The sequence below is a fragment of the Cuculus canorus genome, chromosome 5 (genome assembly GCF_017976375.1).
Source record: "Cuculus canorus isolate bCucCan1 chromosome 5, bCucCan1.pri, whole genome shotgun sequence".
Classification (NCBI taxonomy): Eukaryota; Metazoa; Chordata; class Aves; order Cuculiformes; family Cuculidae; genus Cuculus; species Cuculus canorus.
This window is the reverse complement of record NC_071405.1, coordinates 63506265-63534050: the sequence shown is the minus strand read 5'-3', so window position 1 is coordinate 63534050 and position 27786 is coordinate 63506265. Positions and strand designations below refer to the sequence as shown.

General features: G+C 39.6%; 1 protein-coding gene and 1 long non-coding RNA gene across 2 annotated transcripts; both read right to left on the bottom strand.

Annotated features, from left to right (window-relative positions):
• Positions 1-854: 854 nt before the first annotated feature.
• Positions 855-26239, bottom strand: COCH (cochlin). Its single transcript, XM_054068748.1, has 11 exons — positions 26180-26239; positions 26052-26096; positions 21790-21946; positions 12701-12834; positions 11394-11456; positions 10531-10575; positions 10295-10442; positions 8664-8767; positions 7648-7874; positions 5708-6224; positions 855-4934 (listed from the first exon to the last, which is right to left on the bottom strand). Exons 1-11 carry the CDS (start codon positions 26199-26201, stop codon positions 4759-4761), a joined length of 1638 nt encoding a protein of 545 aa, XP_053924723.1. The 5' UTR covers positions 26202-26239; the 3' UTR covers positions 855-4758.
• LOC128852367 (uncharacterized) lies at positions 21953-26040 on the bottom strand. Its single transcript, XR_008450165.1, has 3 exons — positions 25447-26040; positions 25156-25238; positions 21953-24060 (listed from the first exon to the last, which is right to left on the bottom strand). It is a non-coding gene; the product is annotated as an uncharacterized LOC128852367 (long non-coding RNA).
• Positions 26240-27786: the final 1547 nt, after the last annotated feature.

Genomic DNA, 27786 nt, shown 5'->3' with positions numbered 1-27786 from the left:
CTGTTCACTAGAAGTTTCCATGTATTTGGTGTGTGTATTTGGCTGGCAGTTGGTCACAAGCTGTTCAGATACGTTCTGCTTCAGCTTCTCAAGCAAACCCTTTATGTTTACTCTCCCAGATCCAAACGAAAGCCAGTCAGTAAGATTTTATTTTTGATTGATTGATTTTATTAGGCTGTGGATTTAAGCCTCCAGTTTGTAGGTGGTTTGTTAAAGGTACAAGTTGACCTTCATTGACAGTGTGCCCAGGCCTTCTACGGCATTTGTGTGCAGCGGAGAAATTTTCTGATTTTCATTGCTATGATGCTTTCTGGAGCTGATTTACCCTTCACCCTAATGAAAGGAAGGAAAATGCTGTGCAAACTAGAATCTTTGTATCTAAAAGCAGTCACCTTGATAGAGCTTGGTAGTGATATAGAGAGTTGCCCCATTAGAAATACGGCTGAAAATCAAGACATAAAAAGTTGTCACTGCTTTTCTGCTTCAGAACAGGGGAAAAGCAGAATGCTTTATTTTTATGGTATGGTGCCATGCTTGGTAGAAGACCCATGTGACAACACTAATATGAATGCTGAATAGAAATAATTAAATAACCACTGTTACTAAGTTTGTTTATGGCACGAAAAACTGTTCAGATTAAACTATTCTACTCCATATATGCTAAATCCCTCCCATTCTTCCTCCTCTCTTTCCACCTCAAAACTTCCTCTAAGTTGTAGAGAAGTAGAGTCATTGGCTTTTGATACAAATGGTTTTTGGCTGTTTACTATGTAGCTTTTTATTGACATTGATTTTGAAAGGCGAAGTAAACAGTTCTTGTTTTCTCTTAAGAATGTAGAGATGGTCTTACTTTTGGTTTTTTCTTATTCCTTGCTGATTAATAGTTTCACAAGCAGTGATAAAGGTTGATTTCTAAGACCTGCTCTTCTGGCCCTTTGCTTGAGGATGTGATTTTTGCTACCAGGTCACAGGTCTGACAGTATGAAGACTTCTATGCAGTTTACTGACCTTCGGTCCTGGGCCATATACCTGCTTTTCCTCTATAGTGCGCTTGTCAGGCAGGTGTGCATCTAGAACGCGTCCTCTATTAAAAGGTGGATGTGCAAGCTGATTCGTGGTCAGAGAGGATCCAAGTGCCTAAGATTTGTGTGAAGTGGAATCAGAACCGGAATCAGAGACCCTGGCCTGGATATGGAGGCATTTTCTGCAAAGCCTGGTGCCATGCCAGCACCTTGGGGTAAAAATTCCCAATAAATGACCTGCAAGTTCACTGGGAGTTGCTTTGTACAGACACAGTCTTTATATTTCTGTGCTGAAGTAGCCTGCAGGAAAAAGTAAGCATGAAAATTTGTTGGATGTCCTCTGTGTGTATAATCCCTGACTTGGAGTCTCATCCTGGAGATAAGCATTTCTAGCATTTCCTTCAAGGACTGAGAAGGGCGTCCTGCTGATGGGAAAGGAAGTTGCATTCTGCTTTCAGTTATAAAATATCCTAAGAGTGGCCTTCACCCAGGAAATTGAGACTCGTGGTTTGGTGCCTTCCCAGCAGTGAATGATTTCAGCAGTGAGGTGTATGTTCTAACCAATGCATGGCTGTAGGTTGCAGCCCTTGTTAGAAGTTATCATGGTACAAAAAGTAACTTTGTTTTCTTTAGGACAGCAAATTAATAGAATTTTGTGAATTCAGGTTGCTCTGGGAGTTCCACTGAGAAGGATGTGTTGGACTGTGGTAACTACTACTTTACGCAAAATTCAGAAACAGCTCTGGGAGTTGCCGCAGGTACCTGAACTGCTACGCTTAGACTTTTCTACTTTTTTCTGAGTGAAGGAATGATAATTCCATTTTATGTGCAATGGTATGTCATCAGCAGTGGTCTTGCAAATCTGAGCCCCCCTGAGGCTTATGAGTACTTTTCAGGGAAGCGGTGCAGAGATTCACAGACTTATTTGGATTGCAAGAGACCTTTTGGAGATCTCTTAGTCCAGTCCCTTTCCATGCTTTTCATCGTACAGGTTTTCACCAGTCTCGCTAGATAACAGAATGGATCCCCTGCAGGCCGTATTGATTGGCAGTCCCAATACCTGCAGCAATGGTCCCAGATGGAGCGTGTCCAGCTGATGTTAGCTGCAGCTCTGTTCACATTCCCTCTACTGCTTGGTCCTGCAGCATAAAACTGAATCCTCGTACTGTGTCTTTACCTACTTCCTTACCCAAAACAGGACTTCAAATCATGCTTGCTACCCTCCTACCATGTTGGTTTTCCTCCAGACTTACACTTTACCTCCTGCACAGGCCACTGACTCAGTATCTCACCAGGTCCCAATCCTTTTATTTGTATCCCATCAACATTTTTTTCCCAGGTCACAGTTGTGGTCACAGATTCTGCTTCCATAGAAACTCTGCATATTTAAAAAATTATTTTCTGTACCAACCACTTTTTTCTTCTTTGTAATTGGGCTGTGTAAAGGCTGCGAATGAGGAAAAGGGCCAACTCTGTGGCAGGGTGCCTCTACATGGCTGACTGTGGGGAGCACATGAAATAGTGAGTCCTGAGAGCCTGGCGAGAGCCCCTGTTGATGTTCACGGGCTTTGTGGAGCTCACTGTGCACCAGGGGAAAAGCCTGTTGGGATCTGCTGGACTGCTTGCTGCTAGGCACTCAGGGCTCCCCATGGAGAGTTGTCCATGAGAGTTATCCTAGACCCACAACTAATATGTTGTTGTCATTCCTGTGAAACAAAATATTTGGACACTTGGTTCTGCAGGTTGCTGTGCCCCAGACCTGCTTTTTCCTTGATGAGTGAATGGCACGAGCAAAGCTGCCTCTTCCTCTGCAACAGTGAAAACGAAATGGGAAAGTAAACATAATTCTACTAGCTGGTGTGCAATTTATATTCAGATTCATCTAGCATCATACTTAGTATGAACAATGACTACAACTTTTATGTTAATTCAAATTAAAATATTTTTTTAAAGAGTATCCTTGCTATTAGAGGATGATTTAGGATTCTTTTTCTTTTGCAAACTGGGATTTAAGATAATGCAGGCAGTTAGGAAGCAGCATATGCAATTCACTCAAGCTCTACTACATGAGGTTCATCATAAAAAGACTTACACTGCAGGATATTGAAACAGGTAGCTGCAGTCCTGGTTTTCTTGCAATATATATTTCTATAAAAAGTTTATGAACTAAATGAATTAAACTTTTGCACAAAGTTGGTATTGCATATGAATTTATACAGCAAGAGCTGAATACTCTTATCTATAAACATATAACAAAATTAAGGTTAACAATTAATAGAAAAATACAAGGCATCTTTGCCATTCGTGTTTAGTGTAATATATAGCCTGTCATAAGTTATTAAAAAATGCACAACAAAAGCCTGATGAATACAATCCCTTCTGTGCTCACTCCGTAACTACTATGAATTTTACAATCAACAGCAGGATGGGATGAAAAAAAGGGAAACCCTAGACTGATAGGGAAAGTGCCGTTTTGTTTTCTACTACATATATTATTTGCAGAACCCTTTATTTTCTAAAGAATACTTGAAATCTGTTATTCATTCGGGGAACCTGGAATAACTCAGCAATATAGTGCATTATCTTAACCATACGTATGTAGATATGGAAATATCAACACAGTACCAGGTATGTAACTAAATTAAAGCCTTTTAAAAAAAGAAAAATATTCTTTCATCATCAGAGAACTTTGCACATCTTGATAGATGTTTTTACGAGCATTAGAAATTGTTATTCTCTGAGCTACTGACTCCCACTTATGTGACTGCCTACTTTCATCTTTTCTAAAAAGGTAATCTGATATAAATCAGTTGTTAGTTTTCAAGGTTTGAGGTACCTTTGGATTTGAATGCTTTAAGTTCCCAGTTTTGTTTTCTAATTTAATCTCTTTGCCCAATATTTCTGTCTCTAAGCCAAAACCAACCTTGTAAAATCAAGACGGTACGAGGCAGGAGATGGGAAAAAATCCAGTTATCAGCTGTATTAGGAATACCACTGTTGACTTCCGTGGTGCAGGAAGCAGTACTATTGGCTAATATATTAGCATCCAGATCCTCAAAAAGAACTGCTGTGTCTTAAATACCTTTCAAAATCTGTGCCGAAAGAACATAGATCCACAGAGATCTGTAGGTTAAATGTCTTTTGATGTAAACTTCACCAACCAGATAGCGTTATCGTTCACAACAGCGAAACCTCGAGTAGTAAAAATACTGTTTAGCTACAATCTGCTGTACTTTTTCTTAAACTGCCTGGCAATAATGGATTTTGCAGAACTGAAACACTGGAAGTATTTCACACTATCAGGAAGACCTCCTTGAAAAGATACAGAATGGTAAGCTACAGAAGGCTTATAAATGATAGTACCGTGTATTTAAAATTATGCTATTTTTAGTGTAAGTAGACATCTAGCAAGTGACAGGAAACGTGTCAGAGCTGTATTGTTTCCTCTGCTGATATCTGATAGCCTTAAGTGCATGATATACATAGCTTTAAACTTGGGGATGCTATATATGTATTGAAAATAATAGCTGGCCAAATCCTGCATTCCAGTATTAAGTACAACTTCTAACAATCAATCTCACAAGAATCCTTGACTGATTACAGAAGCAAAAAGTAGCCCTTCTCCCCTGGCATTATGATAGTATATATAAGAACAAAACATCTGTAGTTTAGAGGGACATTTCAGTTTCATGACTTTGAGTTTCAAAATAGTAATACCCAACAGCAGATTTTTGCTTTATTGTTTAGAGTCCAAAAAATCTTTACAGATGCCTCTGATAACATCAGGAACCATCTGCTCCAATCCTGTGAACTCTCTAGTGAAGAAAGTATGAGATTCTCTTGGTTCAGAAGCCATGTCTTTCAGATCATCCAGAGGTGCCCACGCAACACCGATGGAGAAGATTGTTATTCCTATAATGTAATAGCACAGTAAGGGGAAAAAAATAGTTAAGACCATTTTGTCTATGAATACAAGAAAAACAGTCATTTCTACATCCATGACTTAATCTGGAATCTGGATTGGAAAACCATGTTTCAATACCTGCAGTCTGCCAAAGATGATTAGATTTTGCCACTAAATCTCAGGAATTGAAAGATTTGTCTCAGTAAGAATCCTGAAGGAAATATGGGATATCTTAATAGCAAGTATCTGAGTTGTCTTTACAGGGACACACATGAATGTAGCAGTTGTGTGAGCCTTGGAACACAAGTAACGCTGTAAAATTATTTTGAAAATGGATTTGGATACTATGTGTTTGCTTAGTGCTTTCAAGCATCAGCAGCCCAATAAGCTTTTTTTGCCGAAACTATTTAATTCTTTCTTAAAAAATGGAGTGCAAGAGTACTGCCACAGTAGATGGCATCATTGGTTGGAGCTTCACTATGTGGCTCTTTATTTTTAATCTACTAATTTCTCTCCTGTTCAGGAAAATACGAGTGGGTATGCATTTTTAACTAAGCTGCCACAAGTGTATCCACTTATATTTGGCTCCATGGTGCTGATTGTTCATCGTAATGGAAAATAGTTCCTTAGAGCTCACATTTTCATGAAATGAAAACAAGCATGGGTACTCGATTCATTCACGGGGTCTGTATTTGCAAACTACGTTTAAAATCTTGATATTTACCATGCAGCATAAACAGAATGAATGGACTTCTATTGCCTTTAAAGATATGTCATTTACCTGCTTTTTGTGCAGCAGCAGCAGGTCCTCTAACATCATCATACGACTGACCATCAGTCAAAACAACAAGGAAATTTTTGTTAGGTCCATCCGTCACTGGCCCAAACACATTTCTGGTGGTGAAAGAAATGGCATCGCCGGTAGCAGTGCCACCACTCATGTAGCGAATGTTTCGCATTGCTGAGAGGACCTTTTCTTTTGTGGTGTAGTCTGTGAAGCTGAACTCGGTACGCTGGTCGTATGTGAACTGCACAACTGCAATCTTGGAACCGATGTCAGAGATCTCAAAAGCCTTTGCAACATTGCTGATGAATTCAAGCACAAGGCGGAAATTGCTGTCTCCAACGCTGCTGGAGCCGTCTATCAAGAAACCAATGTTGACGGAGTTGTAGCATGTCTTGCTACACAACATCTGCTCGTGTGAGCATAACTTTTGGACAAGAGGTTTCACGTATTTGGTAGTACCAAACCAGGTGGGCATTTGGTAAGAGAAGAAGCCATTGTTTCGACAGACAGCCTGTTGGAAAACAAAAAGTCAACAAGTGACTACTGACACAGTGGGTGTATGGATAATAACTAAAACATCTATGTGATTTTCTTTCAAAGGCAGGTTAGAAATGGAGCCTGATGGTGGGAGTTTGGGGTGGGTTGTTTTTTTGGTGGTTTGCGTGGTTTTGCTCTTTTTGAGGACAAACATCTGCAGTTCAAGTCAGTGAAAGCTAGAATACAGCTTATTTATTTTTTCCCAATAATAAAGTCAAACTTGCCTCTCAACCTCACATATTTAAAATTTATTCATAAGAACCGTAACAAATGGAAATTATGGGTTTTTTTCCTGAAAGTGTACTAAATCACTCTACTGAATACCCAAAGTATTTAAAGTTCTGTATTTTTGCTTATCACTGAAAATTAGCCTCTGTTTTCCCTTTGAACTTGGTAAGCCCTTAATTTTTTAAATCTATTATGTCATAAACACAGATGTACAGTTGGATAGAAACATAGCTCCAGACAACTAAAGGGAAAATTTATTTTTCTTTGGCTTCCATAAGACAAAAGTAAAGTAAAGTAGAAGGTAATTGAGGAAGGAGTTAAATTTAAAATGAGCTCTAGAAGGTGATAACTAATCTGTCTAACATGAAAATGCAGAAGGGGAGGACAGGCCTCAGTCACCTGAGGTCAGGTCTTTCTGTGCTTGTGAATAAGTGGGAGGTGGACCTGCCAGCAACACCACTGGGATCAGCAGCCTGTCCTGTGCCTAAATGCAGCAGAGTCGTAGTGCTTCATTTTGTTCATGAGCTTTGAAATTAGGCATCTAAAACCACCCTGTAGACAAGGAGAGTAAGTAAAGATCTAGCGATTAGAAAGCTCATGTGAAAGCAGATGGTCTGTGTTTAAATTCCTACTCCAACTCAAAGAGCGAGAGCCAGAACTTTTAATCCAAGATGAATGGCTCGCATATGATCTTGTCAGGATGTGGGGTTTTTTTTTATTTTTCTGTCCTGTCTGATGCAAGCACGTAAATAATCATCCATAGAGCAGGTACTGAAAGATACTCCTCTGTGACTGCCATATCAGGATGGGAGACACTGTAGCTGCATTTTGATGCCTAAGACACATTTAACCATATCCTGGATAGAGAATTCTCTACTCTGAAAATCTTACAAACTCCATGAGCTACAACTTGGCCATAACACTGAACTGGGACAGTGATAGCACTTTGGTACCCTTTATGTAGATCTTTTAGCAGGATAAAATAACAGTACTGTTTTATGTTTCCTAGTGCTAAATTCTTTTAAATCACTTATTAGCAGGAATACTTTTATTGGCTTTTTGAAGAGAGATATAGGTATTAAGAGTTAGTTCATGAGGATTTTAGCATGAAGCAAATTCTCTAGAATCACACCCATGACTGAAAAAGGTATAATGATATTCTCTCTTACTTTGTCAACAAAGCCAATGTCTTGTACCATTCCCAGCTCCTCAGTTGTGGGCTTTGCTACAGATACAATGAATACATTGACTCCAAATTCTCTGGCCACTATGCCGGCTTCTTCTATGTCATCTGAGGGCCAGCCATCTATGAACACTACAATGATCTTGGGAATTCCTTTGCGTGCTCCATTTTCCAAGGAGAAAAATTTCTGAGCAGTGTGTTTCAAAGCTTTCCCTAGTTTTGAACAGAAAAAGAATATTAAGAACAAAAGTGATTATATTTCACTACCAGCTCCCTGTATGAAATTTTGCTGGATTTCTGTTATGATTACAGGTCTCACCCAGTGTAAAAGTGAAAGTGTCCTAGGAAATTTGATAATAATGAAGCTTGAGTAACCTATAAATTAAAAAAAAAAAAAACCTAATCCAACCTCAGAAAACCCAAACCCAATCCATTACCACAAAAAAAAACCCTGCACATAAAGCTGGGGAGAAGAAATTACTGACATTTCTTCACACACAGGTCTAGTTTTGTACTAGGAAGCAGAAACATTAATGCCTGTCAAATGGATTGGAAGCTGAAGAGCTACCCAAATTTAGCTTGTGAACTGCAATGTATTTAGAACACTCAGTTTCCTCATTTGGCAAATATCTATTCACACTCACTACTTATTCCAACTTTATTCTAGCTCTTTAACTAGCCGCTCAAGAATGAAATGCTAAGCCATTTACATATGAATTTGTCTCAAGATATCACTCTCTTAACAGTGGAAAGTTGATTACTGTTTAAATACAGGAAGTGATAATTGCACTTCAACAATGACTTCTGGAAACAAAACGCAAGATGTGGCAATGTTCAAGTGGAAAATTGTTGAACCTAGCTGAGATAAACGTGGCATTTAAAACATGTTCTTACCTAAGTGAGTGATAAGAACTTCAGTATAAGCACACAAACATATATGAATACATATATATAAAAATATGTAAAGAAGTAATTTCTATTTGTGTAGAAATACGAACTCACCTGTATTAGAATTGCCTCCTCTGAACCCTAATTCCTTTATGGCAAACAAAACTTCTTTTGCAGCAGTGAAGTTTTTCAGATAGAATTCAATTTTTGGATGTTCACTGTGGAAAAATGTAAGAGTAATCAAGTATGTAGTTCACTTCTCATACCACCATGGCATTAGTAAGCCAAATTATGCTTTGAATAATTTTATTCTTGGTAACATATATTATTCTCTATGTTTTTAATCACTAAAGTAAAAGCATGTTCCCCTCTTAATTATCTTCACAATCCTTAGCAAAAGGAATTACTTACCCAGGGTGGTAAATTAAGAACAGATTTTAGCTATACTAAGTTTCCAGATTTCACTTTTGATTTACAGTGGAAACCAAAATTAAATTAAGTTGCTTTTGCCATATGAAGAGTAGAAATACAAACACCTGCAGGGCAAAGACCTGCTTCTATGTATAAATGGCCAGATCCTGCATCAGGATCACTAGAATGAACCCCTGTGTCAAGCAGAGTTGCTCTGCCAAGCTCAATTTCATCGCAGAATAACTGTGAAAATGATGCATTTTGAAATATAAAGATTATTGCTTGTAAGATTCCTAATAAAGAGGAATTGAATATTCAAGGTGCTAATGTGATTACTCAGTTTCTCCGCAAATTGTTCCTCACTTTCTAGTAGTTAAACCCAGGGCAGCAAGAGTGGGGTTCATTTCCCCTAGATTTTGATGTCTACAGTGGGCAGAAAATGGATTTTTCAGGGTGGAATCCATCACATCCTAACGGAGGCACCTGAAGCACTTCAGAAGGTTTGTGCCATGAATGTGGTCATTCTTTCTAGTGACTAAAAAGCAAGCCTAGGTCATTAAATCGTATGCAGACATCTACTCTGCAGTTGTGTAAAGGCAGGAGACAGGAACACTCCTAAAGGATGAAAGATGCAATAGAGGAACTCATGTTAACCTAAAAGATGCTTAGTCTTTGTGGAATAAGAGTTAAAGGCTTTCTTGTGCTTCCTTTATTCCAGAAGCAATAGCCGAAATGCTTAAGCCTCAGAAAACGTCTACTGCTGAACACTAGCAAACTGAATTGTGGCTCAAAAAAACCCTTTCACCGATGTTGCAGTGGATATTGCAGTGGATATTGCAGTGGATTTCAGACTGTTTTGAAGCCTTCAAACATACATAATACTATGAATAGCCTTAAAATAAAACAGTGACCATTATTATCCGTAGTATCCTATATGTTGGGAAGAACAGCATTTTATCATGTATATGTATACAGCCGTTTGTGACAGTTCTCTCTACAATTCTTAAAAGAGCCATCTGTCCTTTGCAGAGCACTTTCTGCTGTTTTACTAAGATGAGCTACAAAACTGTCAGCAGCAGAGGGGCTGTGGAAAGTCCAACTGCTCTCTCTATCCAAATACCAATTATCACAGAAGATGATTAAATTGTTCACGTCTCACATGGATATCTCAGTGTAGTACAGAGCAAACAGTGCTAGAGCTGGAAAGAGTTTGCTTTCTCTTGCCATTCATCTGCCATTATTGAGTGAATACTTTTCTGCAAAATAGGGAGCGATATATTAATTGACTTCTCTTATTAATCACTCAGTTATGTTTTGTATAGATCTGTTCCTACCTGGCCTGTACGACTCCAACATGGGGCCCTTCTGTTCCAATTCCCAACATCACAGCTACTTTTCCAACAAAGTTTTTCTGCAAATTAAATCTACGTTGGCCTATGTTGTAACTTCCGTCAATGAGAAATGCAATATCAGCTTTACAGTCTGTGAAGATCAAGAATAATTAGATTTACTTAACACCAGGTAAACACTATGGTTTTGCCTTACAAAAGTTAAATCTGTGGGTTCCTACCTTTGTTTCCAGCCTTTTTATCAAGTGGTTTCTTAGGTCTTTTACCTTCAGTGAAGGAAACAACATGGATCATTTAGGAACAACAAGATCAACAGCCAGAACTGAATGAGAAAAAGCTGCAGACTCCACAAATTACATTGCAAACTATGTGCAGTAAGAACTGTCAATCACCTTAATTATTAAACTTGCACTACTACTCTTTTGCTCCTTAGAGAGTATTCTTTTTCAAATAAAATAGTTTAAACTTCCTTTCTACGCCTGCCTAGCTGATTACTGAAGGATAGGAAGCAGGTTGTTGCTGTAGCTCACCGCCCCAAGCGCTACCATTTCTTGGTTAGCAATCCTGCTGTACTGTGTGCAATTTTAATGGTTTGGAAGCAAACTATGGCTCCAACTGTAAAGCAAATGGTCTATTGACAAACAAGATCCAAGTCCAGTATTTATGTACTGCTAACCTTCATAAAAACTGATCTAACGTTTTACTGGCAGCATCTTCTCTAGACAAATTCACGTAACATCTAAACTTCTGCTGTGTAAGTACTGTCTTCTCGGTCACTTAACAGGAATGAATATTACATGGGCTTATGAAACTTTTCTTTGCTTTCTGTTATTCATATTACTTTTCTAAATTCCTTCCAGTTTTTCTAAAATTACACTAACGGTACTGAAGTCAGAATCGACCTCCTCAGTTACAAATGACTTCTCTTTCTGCTGATGAAATATACGCTGCAAAAACAGATATTGTATATATTTTCTTCCTTAAGAACAAACAAATCCTACAAAATGCTGTATTTTAATCAGGGATTCATGCACTGTAGCGCATCTTATCACAGGAGACTTCCCTTGTTACAGAGATCCTGTACCTGTAGAAGGACGTGCTGTTGATACTGTTCGCCCGACTGCTTCAAGCGCCGTGTTCTTGATACCTATTAAAATATTGGAAGAATAAATTTACTGTATTTCAGTGTACTTAGATGACATTACAAATGCTTGAAGAGCACTATTATTTCCAAAAATATTTTTTCATTTTTTCATTATTTTCTGCCATTAGGCTCTCTTAGAGCAGGATGCGAGCCTAGACAGATCTTTGGTGCAATGCAGTATTGCATGCCTTGTTTTACTGGTAAAAAGCTTCTCCTTTGAGCTTCTGCATTTGCAACAACAGCAGTTGTTGAGTAATTACAGAGCATCCAATTGAAGAATCATGTAATGGTTTGGGTTGGAAAAGGCCTTAAAGATCAGCCAGTTCCAACTGTCAAACATTAGTTCTAGCAGATACATTCAGGACTTCATCTGGAGAAGTGGATTTCACACGTGACCTCACCAAAAGCATGTGTAATTCCAAGTTCTTAGCTCTTAGTTCACAATGGGTTCTGTACAGGGATTACTAACGTCTTAGAGACAGTAGGCTTTTTACCTATGGTAAATGATAAGCGCACATTAGAGAGGTCTGTTTCCCAAACACTGAAAGAATACACCGGAAAACATATTCCTTTTAATACTTTTGAAACCCCAACAACATACGTAACCAGGAGGCTTTTCATGAGGGTGGTTTAACCTCACCCAAGTGGCAGGGCAGGATAACCCATTTGCAATCAGGCGCAGTATCTCAATTACCACGGCAAAAACTTCTAAAAGGCTACATCACACTGTGGGTTGATGACCATGTCACATCTAAGTCTGTTTTTGGAAGGTCAGTGTTCCGTATGCATGGAACATTGCACAAGTTCTCTGAAGGTGCCAGCAAGTGCTATTGCCTGCACAAAGGCAGGTGAGGTTAGAGAAGGGATAAAACTATATGGCTGGAAGCAGTAGGTAGACAGGACTGCAATAGGGGGATCAAAGCACTGACTTAGATCAGCTTAAACAGTCATGGGACTGCACTGTCAACTGCCTGTTGTCATGTCATTATATTCTAAATAACCGTGACCCATTTTAACATGTTGGCTTCTGCTATATTATGGAATATTCCAGTCTAGCTGGAATAGTATTTTTAGGAAATCGTGGAAAAATTAGGATAAAAAAATGAGTTAAAAGAAAAAACTTCTTTTACCGCACTTCAGATAGTAATCACATCTTTTTAATGCATACGGGAGCACTGAAGAAGTTTCCTAGAGTTCTGTTACTATTTTAAATACAGTTTGCAAAATAATAAGTGTGATCCACTTACGAGTCACTGAGAAAGATGAAGTCCATCTAGCGAGCACCTGAGACTGGATCCCATTGGCATTTACAGCAGGGTAGTTTTCCTGTCCTGGGAGAGTCTGCACTCTTACAGCTCCTCCGGCATTAGTGATCACCCCCCTGAGATACAAAAAGAATTGTTATAAATCACACATTTTAAGTACAAGGCAATATAGTTATACCATTATCAGTACATTAGACACCAGCCTCCTCAAAAAGACGCGGTATAGGCAGGCGGTATAGTTCAGGCTAAACCAAGCTATAACTTGCTGAAAAGACTTCTAAAAGAAATTACTCTGCAGAACCACACAGACTTAGGGGGGAAAAAAAAAAAAAAAAAAAAAAGGTCAGGAAATTCCAGAATTCTGGCAGTATTCACACTGATGCAGAGGCATGACATTTCAGGGACATATCAATTCCTGAAGAAAAGAGCTCCAGCAAAATATATTTGAGCTCATTATGCCTCCTGAATATTTATGACTAAACCAAAATTGAGTATGCTTAGCTCCAAAATGACCAAAGTGAAGAAAACTGGAAAGAAAACTTGCTGCTTCTAGTAGTAAGAGATAAATAGGATATCTTGTTATGCAACTACAGACTGAAGTCAGAAATGGTAAGCATTACTGATAGCAGCCATCAGATTACTGGTGATTGTAAAAACAGAGCCAAAACCACCTTATTCTTATTTACCTGCAGTAAACATTAACTGTGAAATCTGAAATTAATGAAATACGTGCAAGTTTGCAACTCAAACCATGTAAGGTTCTAGACTGTTTTCAGTCTGAATTTGGAAATAGAATCATAAAATCATAGAATAGTTTGGGTTGGAATGGATCTTAAAGATCATCTAGTTCCAACCCTTCTGCCATGGGCAGGGACATCGCACTAGATCAGGCTGCCCAAGGCCCCATCCAACCTGGCCGCGAACATCTCCAGGGATGGGGCAGCCACAGCTTCCCTGGGCAACCTGAGCCAGTGCCTCATCACTCTCATGGTGAAGAAATTCTTCTTAATGTCTAGTCTAAATGCTTCTTTCCAATTTGTACCTGTTCCCCTGGTCCTATCCCCAAAAGACTTTATGAACAGCCCCTTTCCTGCTTTCCTGTAGGCCCCTTTCAGGTACTGGAAGGTCGCTATAAGATCTCCTCCGAGCCTTCTCTTCTCCAGGCTAAACAAGCCCAACTCTCAGCCTGTCTTTGTAGGGAAGGTGCTCCAGCCCTCTGATCATCTTTGTAGCCCTCCTCTGGACCAGTTCCAAAATGCTCCATATCCTTATGTTGAGAATTCCAGAACTAGACACAGTATTCCAGATGAGGTCTCACAAGAGAGGAACAGAGGGGCAGAATGACTTCCCTCAACCTGCTGGCCACGCTTCTTTTAATGTGGCCCAGGGTGCAGTTGGCCTTCTGAGCTGTGAGCGCACATTGTTGGCTCATGTCAAGCTTCTCCTCGACCAGTACCCCCAAGCCCTTCTCTGCAGGGCTCACAATCACATCATTCACCATCGTGTACTGAAAACATGTATTGCCCTGACCCAGGTGTAGGACCTTACACTTGGCCTTGTTGAACGTTATGAGGTTCTCACAGCCCCACTTCTCCAGTCTGTCCAGGTCCCTCTGGATGACATCCCCTCCTTCCAATGTGGCAACTACACCACTCAGCTTGGTGTCATCTGCAAACTTGCTGAGGGTGCACTCAATCTTACTGTCAATATCATTGATAAAGATATTGAACAGCACTGGTCCCAGTACAGACCCCTGAAGGACACCACTCATCACAGATCTCCATCTGGACTTTGAGCCATCGACCACTAATAGTATATCAACAATAGATGCAATTCAAACGTTTAATTTTCACTGACAATTATGTAGAGTAACATACCAAATTGCAGGTTCAGAATTTGAAATATTTAGGTAATAGTTAACAAGTTGTAGCTATCTTCTTTAGTTTAATCGTAGTGCAGTACATCCCTACTATACAGTTATAATAGATTAATAATTATTATAATTAAAACCTCCAGAACAAATACCAAGAAGCTTACTGATTAAAATGTCTTATAAAGTCATATTCAGTATTGTAAAACTATTATAGCTATTAATGCCTTACTGGAAGGGTCAGTTCAGAAACACAGAGGTGACAAGAAAACTTGTAGCAAAAGTCTATGGAGGAAGTATTCTGAAACCAAGAAGAGATTTGAACCTAAAATACCCAGGTCCTAGACAAAATTTTAAGAGGTCATAGTCTAGTTCTTAAAGAAAGTCAGTGTCATTTTTCACTTGTTGAGTTTGATTTCATCATTCAACAAACGGATTTTGAGATTGCCTACCAGATCTCTCATGCCATCCGAGACAAATGAAAGAATAGGTAGTTTGAAACTCTTGCTGTTGCTTATGAGCTGAGGATTTTGTGAATAGCCAGCAGGACAACAGATGTATGCATTCAGGAAACTGCAGGATCAAAAGCAGCCCATAGAAAGAGTCACTGTTTTTGCAGGCAGAGAGGCTGTTGTGACTGTTTGCATTTGGATACCTCAAGTGACAATGAGAGGCATGAGAATTGCTTAGATCTCTCTCTATATGTGCTACTGAAAGAAACATTATTTTTTAAAGGGCAAGATTAAATGCTGAGCTTCTCTAAGAGGGAGTAAAAGCTTGATGGTTTTTGTAGTACTTGTGCAGGTACAAAGCTGTGGGTGGGTGACAGCCATTTCAAGACTATTTAAACACAGTAATGTGCACGTTTGTGGTCACTCTTCTTCATCATTTTCACTTATTTTTTATAGCAAGAATACATGCTTATATGTGCTCAAGTAGAATAAAGCACATTGTCAGTCCGCATTTGTATTCTGAATGATACTGGCAAATTCCTTTCTGCAATCATTTATGATTAAATTCACAAGAAAGATTCATCCTCAGTAGATTTGCAGTGGTATTTAAGCAGTGAAGAAATGCCTATGCATTTCCTCAGTATGATTTATGTCATTACAGTCTGCTTTGATTTTCACCACTCTTCTTTGCTTCTGAGAGATTGACTTGCATGCCATGGCTGTTTTCATTAAACTGGAACTTGGCAGATTTTCCAGGAAAAGCTTTCACTTCCTTGCTCACTACATTTCATGCTACTGCCAGCACTGCTTCATAGCAACTTTATGTAAAGCTGTCAGTCCTTTCTCTTCCACTTACCTAGCTTAACTGCTAATAAGAAAAAAAAAAACCAATAATAATTTACACCTAAATGTTACTTTTCACTCAAAAATGCACGCAAATTATTTGAATTTTCACCTTGTGAAAAATATTTTTCCTCTGGGTAAGTTTCCTATTGCTTCTTAGGATTTGTAATAGACATGACAGATGTGGCCAGAGACAGCACTTTTTGCAGCATGCTTATAAACTGTTGACTTGCTTAAAAATGTTGGAAATGAAGCCAAGACAATTTCCTAAAATGGGCTTAGTTCTAAATGTCAGGTAAGGACATCTTGTTTAAAGATAACAGAACACTGTCCATGAAACAGACAAATATTTTCCCTTATTGTATAGTAACGTTACAAGAGTGAAGAGGAATAGATTTGAACAGTGGCTAAATGTTCTACACAAAGGAATGTACAAAAGCCCAAGGGGCAGCAGGACAGCAACTGGACTGTTAAAAGAACTACACATTAGGCAGACTTCTGTCTTACAGTCCAGAAGCAAAATGTCTGCCCAAAACCTCATCTTTTCTGGGTAGAAGAATAAAAGATTTTTTTGTCAGGGAAAGAAAGGAGAACCTCCTACCAGGCTGACACTATGCTAATCATGATGCTGATCGTATATATGCCTACAGGTAGTCTAGCTGCTTTTTCAGCAGAAGAGAGAGAGCAAAAAGATGAAGGTCTGCCATGGTACCCAACAAAGTAATTTTGGCCTTAAAATTCCAGTTCCAAATAGATTGCTGTCTGTGATAGCAGCTGGCATTTCCTATAAGGTCCTTGGATGAAAATAGTATCCTCATGGACTTAAGACAGCCCAATTCCCCAGATTCTCATCTTCCCTTCCTATCAGCAGCTACATCAAACTCCTTCCACATCATCTGCCTTTCTCCATCACTCCAAGGAGCATGAAATGCAGTCTCCTACTGTTGCCTGTCTGCCTTTGATACCAATATAGAGCTGTCTGGGGTTTCCTGCCAGCATCCTCTGGCCCCTAGGCTGTGCTCTTTCTGTCTCCTCTGCACCCCACTGCTTTTGGCCGAAAGAAAGGCTCAGCAGCAGAAGCAGGCACTATACCAAAGTTTCCCAGGGGACGTACAGCTGCTCAGAAATCCCTCTGGCCAGACAAAGATTTTGTCAATATTCCTCTAGCAAACAGTAGGGTAGCTCAGGGGCCCTCATCTGTGTTTGTGGTCACTTTGTGGCCAGCTTGGTGATAACATTATATGCTTTTGTTACTCTTGAGCTCTGAGACCTCAATCTTTAAACAGAAATGGTTGGCACTGCGTGACTCATTAGGAAGGCTATGGAAAAATTTACACACCTATTTAGCATCTAAATACTACCAAATCGGACTAAGTCTCCATTCAGTGCAACTGGCACTAGAACTGCACAAGCTGAGAACCTAGTCCTTCATTCGACCTTCTGATTATTAATCCAATTAATCACTCAGTGGTAGATTTAACTCATTTCTTCATGCCTGCATAGTGTCAGCCTGGTAGGAGGTTCTCCATTCTTCCCCTGACAAATAAATCTTTTATTCTTCTGCCCAGAAAAAGAACAATATTAAACGCATAGTCAGTTACCTGAGAATAATTACACAAAGAGAAAAAGCCAAATATAACAAACTGAAACAGGCAGAAAGCTTATTCATCTGTAGTATACAGAACTATTCGTAGTTGAATTCTCCTAAATTCTTCACATGCATTGTATAGTATTTTGTGTTAATAATTGCCTCACAGTAATGGAACTACTCATAGTAATAAACATTATTTGGTTTATATAAAATTAAGGAATCGGGCCTCATTTTGGACCCAGCACACAAACTGGAGTGTATGTAGAGGGGGGGAACTGACCCATGCTTACACTATCATTTCAAAAGAAGGAAAGACTGATGCTCCTTGAAACAGTGGATAGTTGTCCGACTGTGCTTCATATAACATAACAGCAACAGCCATTGTAGCTGCACAGGTCTGATGCTCAACAATGCTTAAGGTATAGAGCTACGTGGCACTCGCCATGCAGTGTAACATCAGGCACACCTAGTTGTAAGCTACATGTGCTTCAGTTATTCAGAAGAGATATCTTAAGTTATCCTGATGTAACTTGATACTTTCATAACAGCAAATTATGGCAATTAGCTATTAGCAATATGTTCTTGGAGTTACTTTGACACCAATATGGAGCTTAGCAATTGTAACACAGAGCAAGGAGCAGCAATTTTTTTGGTATGTTATTGTTGGATATTGAAGCCTGCATGGAAATTAGCTGAGAATTAAAATAGCTATCGCACCTCCTCCCATCCAGTAATACTTTTTATACCAGGACCAGGAACAGTATTTATGGCTGCTACTAGTTGCAGCAAAACCAATGAACCATTCTCACAAATTCTGTTCTGAGTTGGAAAGGCTGGCAGGACTAACAGTGCTTATCTTAAAGGCAGCTTTCAAAAACCAGCAGTTCTCACGAATGGAAGATTTTTTCACCTATAGTCAGTCTGCTTTTGTCAAAATACTGTATTACTGTTTATCATATTCAGAAGACTCAAATATTGTCAATGTACATCTTTACTGTAAGAGAGATAATAACAGTGGGCTTATTTTAATCACTTCATTGCTGTTAGAGCCCTCTTTGTTCTCACAGTGTTGGAGAACACAGATTGTTAGGTGCAGGTTTTACAAATGGGTGCACATTTCACAAGATGTATAATTTAGATTGACATTGACTACAGAAAAATCTATTTTTCCATGCTCCTGTGCTTAGAGCTGATAACAATAGTACACGTAGTTTAATGTACAGGCTCTAATGAAGTCCTAAGTGGTGTATAAATGCCTGTGCTTTATTTTCTTAGGAGACTATGCAGATCCTGAAAATAAATATGCTTCTTCTATTTCTTGTACCTCCTCCCCTTGTAAATGTGTTGCTCTGGTGCTCATCTAAAAATTATATTAAAAAGTCCAGATCACATAACATTTTTTCAGTATTCTAGTATTTCAGTGTTCCGCTTTTCAGCATTACTCTACTTTTACTAGGTCCTGATTATTTAAGTTAAGAGATTCCACTGAGGTACAAGTCTGGAGTAAAATAGATCTTGAGCCTCGCTGCATGGTGCTGGCTCTTTTCCTGCAGCTGGCAGAGCATCAGCTCCCAGTGCAGGGGGACTGTGCCCCACTAACTTTCTTGATGGGACTTCTCTAACCACCTAACAATAGCCAGCTGGCATGGGAGGTTTAAGATCACTAGTTAGTTGAACTGGTTAGGAACTTCCACAACATTTCAAAACACTGAAGTATTAAGTGCCTTTGGAAAAAAGATCTTGATAGCAAAAGTTTTTTTGTCTTTGAGTAAAGGAATCTTTGGCAACCAGTAAAGAAAATTTTAAAAATAAATGCCTACATCACTAAATACAAACATTGTCTTAGAAAAAGAAATAGGAAGAAATCTCAGTTTTCCTGTTTTTTCTTAAAACAAAAAAAACCAAACAACCCAACATTTGTTCTAAACACTTTCACAAAATTTTGTATGTAATTAAACTAGGAAGAAGTGATGAACTGAATTTTAATTTTTTTTTTTTTTTTTTTTTAGAAAAACCCAAAACACTCACGTAGACATTTAAAGGACACTGAATGGAGACATTCATTCTTTTCACAGAAGGATTGAAAGGAAGCCTGTTCTAGCAATAACACACACAGGGAGACATGTAATTATCTTTGAAACCAACTCTTAAGCTTTAGAAACAAATACACACAGACCCCCACAATACCTCCCAAGTTTTCTAGCTGCTGCTACCTTAGGTCTTATTCTCCTTTCAGGCATATAAGAGATTCCAGACATTTTCTACTCAAACCCCCTACTTAAATCCAGTTGGCTGTAGTTTGTGTTGGAGTTCAAATACTATAAAAATACACTGAATTTTTGAAACGGACAGGGTTTTAATTGACATTTTAAATAAGTTTCTGGATAGCATCGATAGCCCCCTAAATATAATTAAAAAATGCTTAGTATGTATTTTTAAGGCATTTAAAGTATCAAACAATAAATGTTAACTAAAGAAAATTATTTTCCTTCTTTGTATTCTAGTATTTCTCTGCAAAACTGCTGCTTGTTTCCTTTAAATAAAAAAATTACTCTGCTAGCAGACTTCAACATCACATCAATACGTTCCGAAATAGTTTTCTTATTCCTGAAGAACAGAAAAAAAATGAAGCTGTTCTTCCACTTTTTAAGTGCTTGGTTTCACTTAAGCTTTTAAGAGTAGTTTTAGCCCTTCTACAAAGGCAGCAGTAGTCTTACCTGGAACATACAAATATAATAAGAAAATGGGATTTTTTTTTTGTTTAAGTGTAGTTTGTGTATTATATGAATGTACCTAGAAGCTAAACAAAATTAGTTTTAAGATGTTCAGTGATGCTTGAAGGGATTTTGCATTACTTCCGTGGTAATCCACAAATGCTAATTTTCATTCATAGGAACTGGACATTAAAAGAGTTCTCTAATGTAGTACAATACATCAATGCAATGATTTGTGTTAAGAGTACCTCTTGTAACCAAAATGATTTGGATCATATGCATGATGTAGTCTCAATTTAATTACATTGATATTATTTAATTACAGATTTATGAGAATATAAAAAGGAAAAATTTGGGCCGGAAGATCCAGTCTATACTTTTGCTTCACGATAGGATCAAATATAGTTATCTAGCTTTCTAGACAGCTGGATATTTATCTGGTTTTGGAAGCTGCAATGTATATCACAGTTTCTATAACATCCCAGGCTATCTAGTTTCTCTCCTTATTGTCTTCATGTCAAATCCAAATTTCTGTTGCCGAAATGTCAATCCTATCTTTGGGGTCATAAACCTTACGAAGTTTTAAATCTACTTTGTGGTAGGCAGAATGTTGTGAAAAGGTCTAAGCAAACAAGCATTGTGTTGTACAGCCAGTTAATAGGTGAAGCTAAAGAAACTCCTTTAATAACCTAAAGCTTTTTCAAATTATTAAAAAATCAAAGTCTAAAACTCCCTGTAGACTGACAGTCTGGCTTCCACAGGCACCTGAAATAAGTATCTCACTGTTTCTAAACTGTTTTGTCCAACATTTCCTTAGCAAAAACTGATCCAAGAGAGAATTTACCCTGCGAAGCAGCAATGAAATCTTTGTCCTTCCTAAAAACACGAAGGATCAGATAACCTAAATAAGTTACCTGCCAGCCTGTTTCCCTGCCTCTGGGGAATCATTGTTGCTTTTCTAATGACATCTATTTAACATGGATTATCTGGATACTTCTCTTAATCTTTAGTTTTCAATTTGATACAGGAGTGAATTAATTTAGATACTGGTCTAATTAAAAGGTCATTAAGTAGACTAACACCCAGCAAGCAAATGTCAGTAAAGAGATACTGTAAAAAAAAAATAAAAAATCCCATAACATTGATTAAAAGTAATAGTCTGTGGACCATTTTCAGCCAAATCACCAGTAGGTTTGTCTGCACAGGAGCTTAAACTGACTTTAACAATTTCAGAAAAAATGTCACATGAAGAAAAGTCAAAAAAGTGAATCTGTTTTTATTCTCCAATTAGTTACTATTTACACTGTATCCTTCCGTGTCTACCAGCAACACTAGCAGTCTTATGGTGGAAGTCCATCTACTGCTATACCTTTTCAGAGAAAGCTAATAAAACTGTTTTCATGAGCACAAACACAACTCTGATAATGGCTGGGCAGCTTGCAAGTTCTTCTCTTCTTTGTTCTCTCTTCTCCTAATGACACTCCTATGTCTTATAGTCCAGAAAGATCTTTATTATGATGGTGTCAAAAGGCTTAAAATTTCAAGTGTGGCAAGACAGTATAAACTTGCTTAACACATTAATCAGCGATTATCTGACTTACCTGTGTATGGCAGCTCCACAAACACTGGAAAGAGAGGCATAAACTCCACTACCAAAGACATAAAATTGCCATAGAGGACAGTTTGCTGGACAAAGAACATCTTCTGTCTCCTTTCTAAGGTCAAGTCCTCTTGTAAAGCACGTGATAGCAGTGGAAGCTAAAGAAATAAAAAGAAGAACCTGTGACCTGAAAATCTTAATGGTGTGTTGTTTGGTTTGGTTTTTTTTAAATGTCTCTGTAGTTCCCAAGTTTAAAGAAACATGTGAATTTGAAATTAAGTACATTGTCTCATCTTATGCTCCAGTGCATCTGTAAAGACATCTTTGGAGCTTACATATGTACAGTTACGACAAGGAAGAACACACTTTATTTATAGGAACGGAATAGCAGGAAAAGGCAGAAAGTGTAAAAAAATAAGCAAACAACAGTAAAACAATAAAATAGTACCCAAGGAATATTACAGTGCAGAAAGCAATTCACATCTGTAAGTTTACTGCAGAGACAGAAGGGCAAGGGGAAGACCTTTGAGGGCAGGTGGAACACAGAAGTGGGTGGCACTCTACAAGGAAGAGATTAAATGACTTCAATGTTCCCATGGCAATCTCCAGCTATGAGAAATCTATGAATTACTTGGGAAACTCAACCTTCTCTCCAGTAGCATTCATAAAGCAGGTTGACAGCAGCATTTCCCTTAGCCTCTGTAGTTTTATACATTTGCCTTAAGAACAAAAGTCTGAGAACCCAAGCAGAATCTCCATGTTTATACCCAGAAGCTCCATATTTTCATTGTCAGAAGTGCCATATTATTGGTGCTATGCTAAAACAGCAAGGCAAATAGACTTCTTTGAGTCCCTTAATCTTTTAATTAAAGTTCTGCAAGTATGTTAGCTAAATAAGCATCACTAGCAATATCTGCTCCTGCAGTACCGCTTGTGCCATGCACCCTGCAACTTTTTCCAGCCTCTACAAGCGCAAGCAGCCAAAGTTAGTTTTCATTCCTGACATTTCTTATGTATTTTGCTTGACTGAATTCCTTGGCAGGCTATTTATACAAATACAATAATTAGAAATGGCTAGTTAACAAACCCCTTATCTCTTGGAGATCTGTATTTCCCCTCACTACCAGGTACTTATTAATTGCATTCATATGTCAGACTAACATTTTCCGTAGCACAGAAGATCAGGAAAACGAACAATTTTTCTGTTTTCCCTGGCTATGAAAACACAGAAGTCTGTGGTAGCCCAGCCATGTGATTTTTATACACTGCCAGCACAACGACTGTCAATTATCCTGCCTACAACATGACAGAGCTTCTGAGGGAAGGGAGCAAGTTGCTGCTGTGTGAACTGAAGAGCTGATATACTGTAGCTAAGGGCTTTAGTAGTTCATACCTCAGCGGGATCAGCACAGTGGTAAAGACACGCACTTTGAAGCACGTAGTGCTTGTTAATAAAAAAGCTGCAATTTCATTTTGGTTCTCTATGAGCTACATGTAATTCTTTAACTAAGACTAACATCAGGAATGTTAGAAACAGTATCAAAATCAGAAGTCCAAGTTAAGACTTAAATTAAGACTTAAAATATCAGCCCTGCAGCATATTTTGCACCTTCTTGTTAATGCATCAACAGCTATCCAATCCGTAAAACTAAAATAGTCCATTGCAAATAGGAAAATGCATTAATCAGGTCTGAATACTAGAAAATATACAATTAGTATGTAAGCTGGCAAAAACTATCATTCTCTCAAATTCTATATACGATATTACTATTAAAATTGAAGAAGACTGTTGTTTTTGTAAGTCTATTCAAGACATTTCACCATAGCAAAATCTGCCAGAAAGCTATATATATAAAATAAACTTAGGTAAAACCCATATGTTTTAATCACTGTAATTTAAGAAGGCAAGAGCAGTAGCAGTTTAGGCATTTCTCCGGATACTTATGTAATCCAATACTCTAAATCCATGTATTTTTGGAAGAAGGAAAGATAAGCTGGTAACGTACAGGAAAGGACACAGTCCAAGACTCCTACCCATTCTGGACTCTAAGGAGGACTAGACACCTACGTTATGTGATATAAAATTAGGCCTTCAGAACAGTAATAAAATGACCATCATCCCACTCTGTCAAGACACACACTCTTGTGTCCCACAGAAGCACACTACATCAGGGTACACTATAAAAACAAAATACAAAGAAAATAAACTGTATTTCTTCATGATTTAAGCCATATTTAAAGGTGTGGATGAATGTCTTCCATCACTGGCAACCTAAAAAAAGAAGAAAAAAGGCAAAGGCTTACTTCTCTCCTAAAATGTCCATCCAATAAGCATGCCTTCAATAATTTCATCAGTTTCCACCTCTTTGGCGCCTCATCCCATGTACTGCTAATTTGCCACCCTGAATAGCTGTTTGTTATGCTCACCTATAAAAGTTATCACTTAATTTTTGACAGGAATTACTAATTTAAGGCCCTAGAAAAATAAGTTCTGTAGCCCAAACCTGAGCTTTCCTAACCTTGAAGTTTCCATGCATTGCTTTGAAAAAGCAGAGTTTACGTAAAGGAGGAAAAAAAAGCCAACTCTATGTACATTACTATAAAAAAAAAAAAAAAAAAAAGAGATTCCCAAGAGAAAGGTAGCTTTATGGGTCATAGAATATGGAAGTACATCCTTATTATGCTACTTAAACCTTTTTGTAATTAGCATTGTTTCTTGGCAAAACAGATTTGAAGTCCTTTTTTTATCTTGAGGATTCAAACAAGCCTGTTTTTTATATCTTATGAAAGGATTATTCCCACAAGCCTTATCCATACTAGAAAGAACTAGTAGAAATACACCTGCTTACATTCCGGAAAAAAATGTTCACAGACTGCATGCTAGTCTGTGTAACCTTAAGTATGTAATACTGGTCCAGACAAGGACAATGAGACTTTAAAAGTCTGGTCAGGGCTGTATTATTAATTTTAATCTGATACTTGCCCTTTTCTGATCAACTTAAGGTCACTACTCGCCATCACATGCCAATGTTCACCCATCCATACAGTCTCACATATAGTAACCAGAACTGCTTAACTCTGCAGCATTTTTATGCATTGAGGGGAGTATGAGGAAAGGTACAAGATCCTTTAAGATCTTGCTAAATAGTTATAAGCCTAAATAGAGTAGATTTGGGGAGAAACCAATATCCTTTCATTACTTCCTGCAAGCTTATAGTTAAATAACCAAGTGTTGCTGAATTTAGGCTGAAAATAAAGGTAAGAGACAATATCTTACAGTAGCAGCTCAAGTTTACAAACACATCCTGATACCAATATTCTGTTTTGTCAGTATTCCCTTAATGTTATTCTGGCTGATTCCAGATACCTTCATATTACTGTGACTTCTTCTCCAACTGTGGGAGGAAGCATTACAGAAAACTTTTCACTGGCACTTCATCTGTAATGCACCTGTAAAATAAAAAGGAAAAGAACTGGGGCTGGAGCAGAATTTCATCACACACCCCACACCCCCCCGACATTTTTTTAGCTATAGTACTCCTGTGACACACAGCTATTATCAGTTTCACATGAAAGAATTTTCCAAATGCTCGACTGAACTCAGAGCCTGCTTCCTAATGACTGAAATCCTGATTCAGAAAAGTTTGAGCTCACTCACCTTCTGCAGCTCAGGCTTGTGTCTGGAAGCACATCCTTCCCAAGGCTCCTGCCCTCTCTTGATGGAAGGCTCCAGTGGAAGGGGCAGACACGTTGCTTCTCTCCTTCTGGTGTGTTAGTTCTTCAACTGCTTCCAACAGCTCCCGGTTCCCGTGGATTGATTGACTCTAGCTCCAGGAGAGCCCGCTCCCCGGCAGCAGGGATGCAGTCCAACAGGGCAGAGGGCAACAGGCAGCCCTTGCCCCGCTACGTGCCTCAAGTACATTACGTTGCTTTCCAGGTCAAAATAACGGCAGAGCAGGCTTTAAAACCTTTTAATCGACTCCACGGTCAAAAGTCTTAAACTGCCAAGCACTGAGCACCTTCTGAACACACAAACACACTCACTCTCGCTACCAACGCTTCCCTCGACGGGAACGCTTTGCCACCACCGCTCTTCTTCAGCCAGGAGGGAGTTTCACGCCCCGTTTGGAAGCGTCCCGACACAAAGCCCCTCCGCAACCTACCCTCAGAGCAGCTCCCCCTCTCCCACCGGGGCCTCCAACGCATCCCGGCGGAGACAGCCCGAGGGAAGCCTCCCGGGGGGGAAGAGAGCAGCCAACTCACCCGAGCCGTCGCTCCCACTCACGGCACTGGAGAGCAGAAAAGCGCCTGCGAATGGACAGGGGAGCGGGTCGGGGGGATGCCCGGCTCCCGCCCCGAGCCGCTCCCCGCGGTACACACCGAGCACCCACCAAGAAGGAGGACGAGCCACATGGCTGCGGGGTACGCTGCGGGGTACACTCCGGGAGAGGAGCAGGGGAGCAGAGCAGCGAGCCCGAGCACCTCCGGGGAGCCGGGAGGAGAGCAGCCAGCCCCAGCACCTCCAGGGAGCCACACAGCCCCGGCAGCCGCCGCGCCCGCTTTAAACCCCTGCCGGGGCGCATGGGCGCTGGGGCGGGAGGGAAGGAGGGAGGATGGGAGCGGGATGGGCGGCCCCGCTGCTGGGCAGGGCCGGCAGGTGCTGCTGCCCCTCCTTCCACCTGGGCCGCTCGACCTCCTCCCCGGTACCGCCGCGGAGTATCATCCTTACCGGGAGCAGAAGGACCTTCCCGTGCCCTTCCTAATGCGTTTGCCTTTCCAAGCCCTCCCTGCGTGCCTAACTCCCGTCTACCTACAGCTCTTGAGCACTTATGCCGGTTCTATTTATTATTATTGTCATTGGATGACTTTTCCCAGGTATCTTTATTCCAGCTCTCCTAAGAAATGTGAATGAGCCACCCGTGGCTTCACGGGAACACCCGGCCCTTCGAAAAGGAACGAAGGGGTTAAGCTGGGTCCGTAGCTCGCCCCGCGGGGCCCTGTGGAGAGAGAACCGGGGGATTTAAGTCTAGTTTAATCTTCCGGAGAGGTGGGAGCACCCAAACCGGCATTGATGCATAGTTTGCATTTGGTCTAAAACATTAGCGTGACTATTAAAGGTACCTATATTCAAGCAATGCTTAAAGAAAAAAACTTAACCAAACCATATCCTCTTCCTTCAAAAAAACCCAAAAAACAAAAAACCAAAAGACAAACCCCCCCAAACCAAAAAAAAACCAAAAAACCCCAAACAAAAAAAAAACCAAAACCCCAAGCCAAAAGCAAACTAAGCCAGCAAACCAAGCCAATCAAACAAAAAGCTCCACTTCAGAGCCTTCTTCGTTCTCGCAGTTTAATACGTATATGCATATGCAGCTTAAAGTGTGTGTGAGTGCATTGCAATGAACGCCTTCGACTCGTGCTCCTCGCTGGCTGACAGCACCCACTGCTTAACTTCTGCTCGGGCGGCTGTTCCCAGGAGTAAACTTTCAAATATAAACACACTTTCAGAATGATTAGGAATTAGCCTGTTAACGGATTTGCCGGGGCAGAAAATTAAATGCAGGCATTACAGTCAGCTGCGGGAGGAGCGGGTACCCGTTTCTGGGAGGCAGCCCCTCACTTTTTTTCTCTTTTCTTCCTTTTTTTCTCTCTTCTTCCTTTTTTTTCTCTCTTCTTCCTTCCCCCTCCCCCCCATAAAAACGCATATCGTGAAATATATCTTCACACAACTGAAAATAAATACACCTGAAAATTCTGCCATCCGCTCAGACATGCCTCCCACAGCAAAACACGAAGCAGGACGGACTCAGTAATTCGTAACTCTTTTTTGGAGTTTAATTCGAACAATGAGCAGAAGCAGTGACAACGTGATCCGCCTCCCCCCCCAGCTTTGATGGTCCCAACACATTTTTATGCTTCCCACACAGGATAAAGGTGGCAATGCTTCCCGCGCGACAGGGTCTTCTCCTACGGGAATATCTCAAATGCAAAATTATTC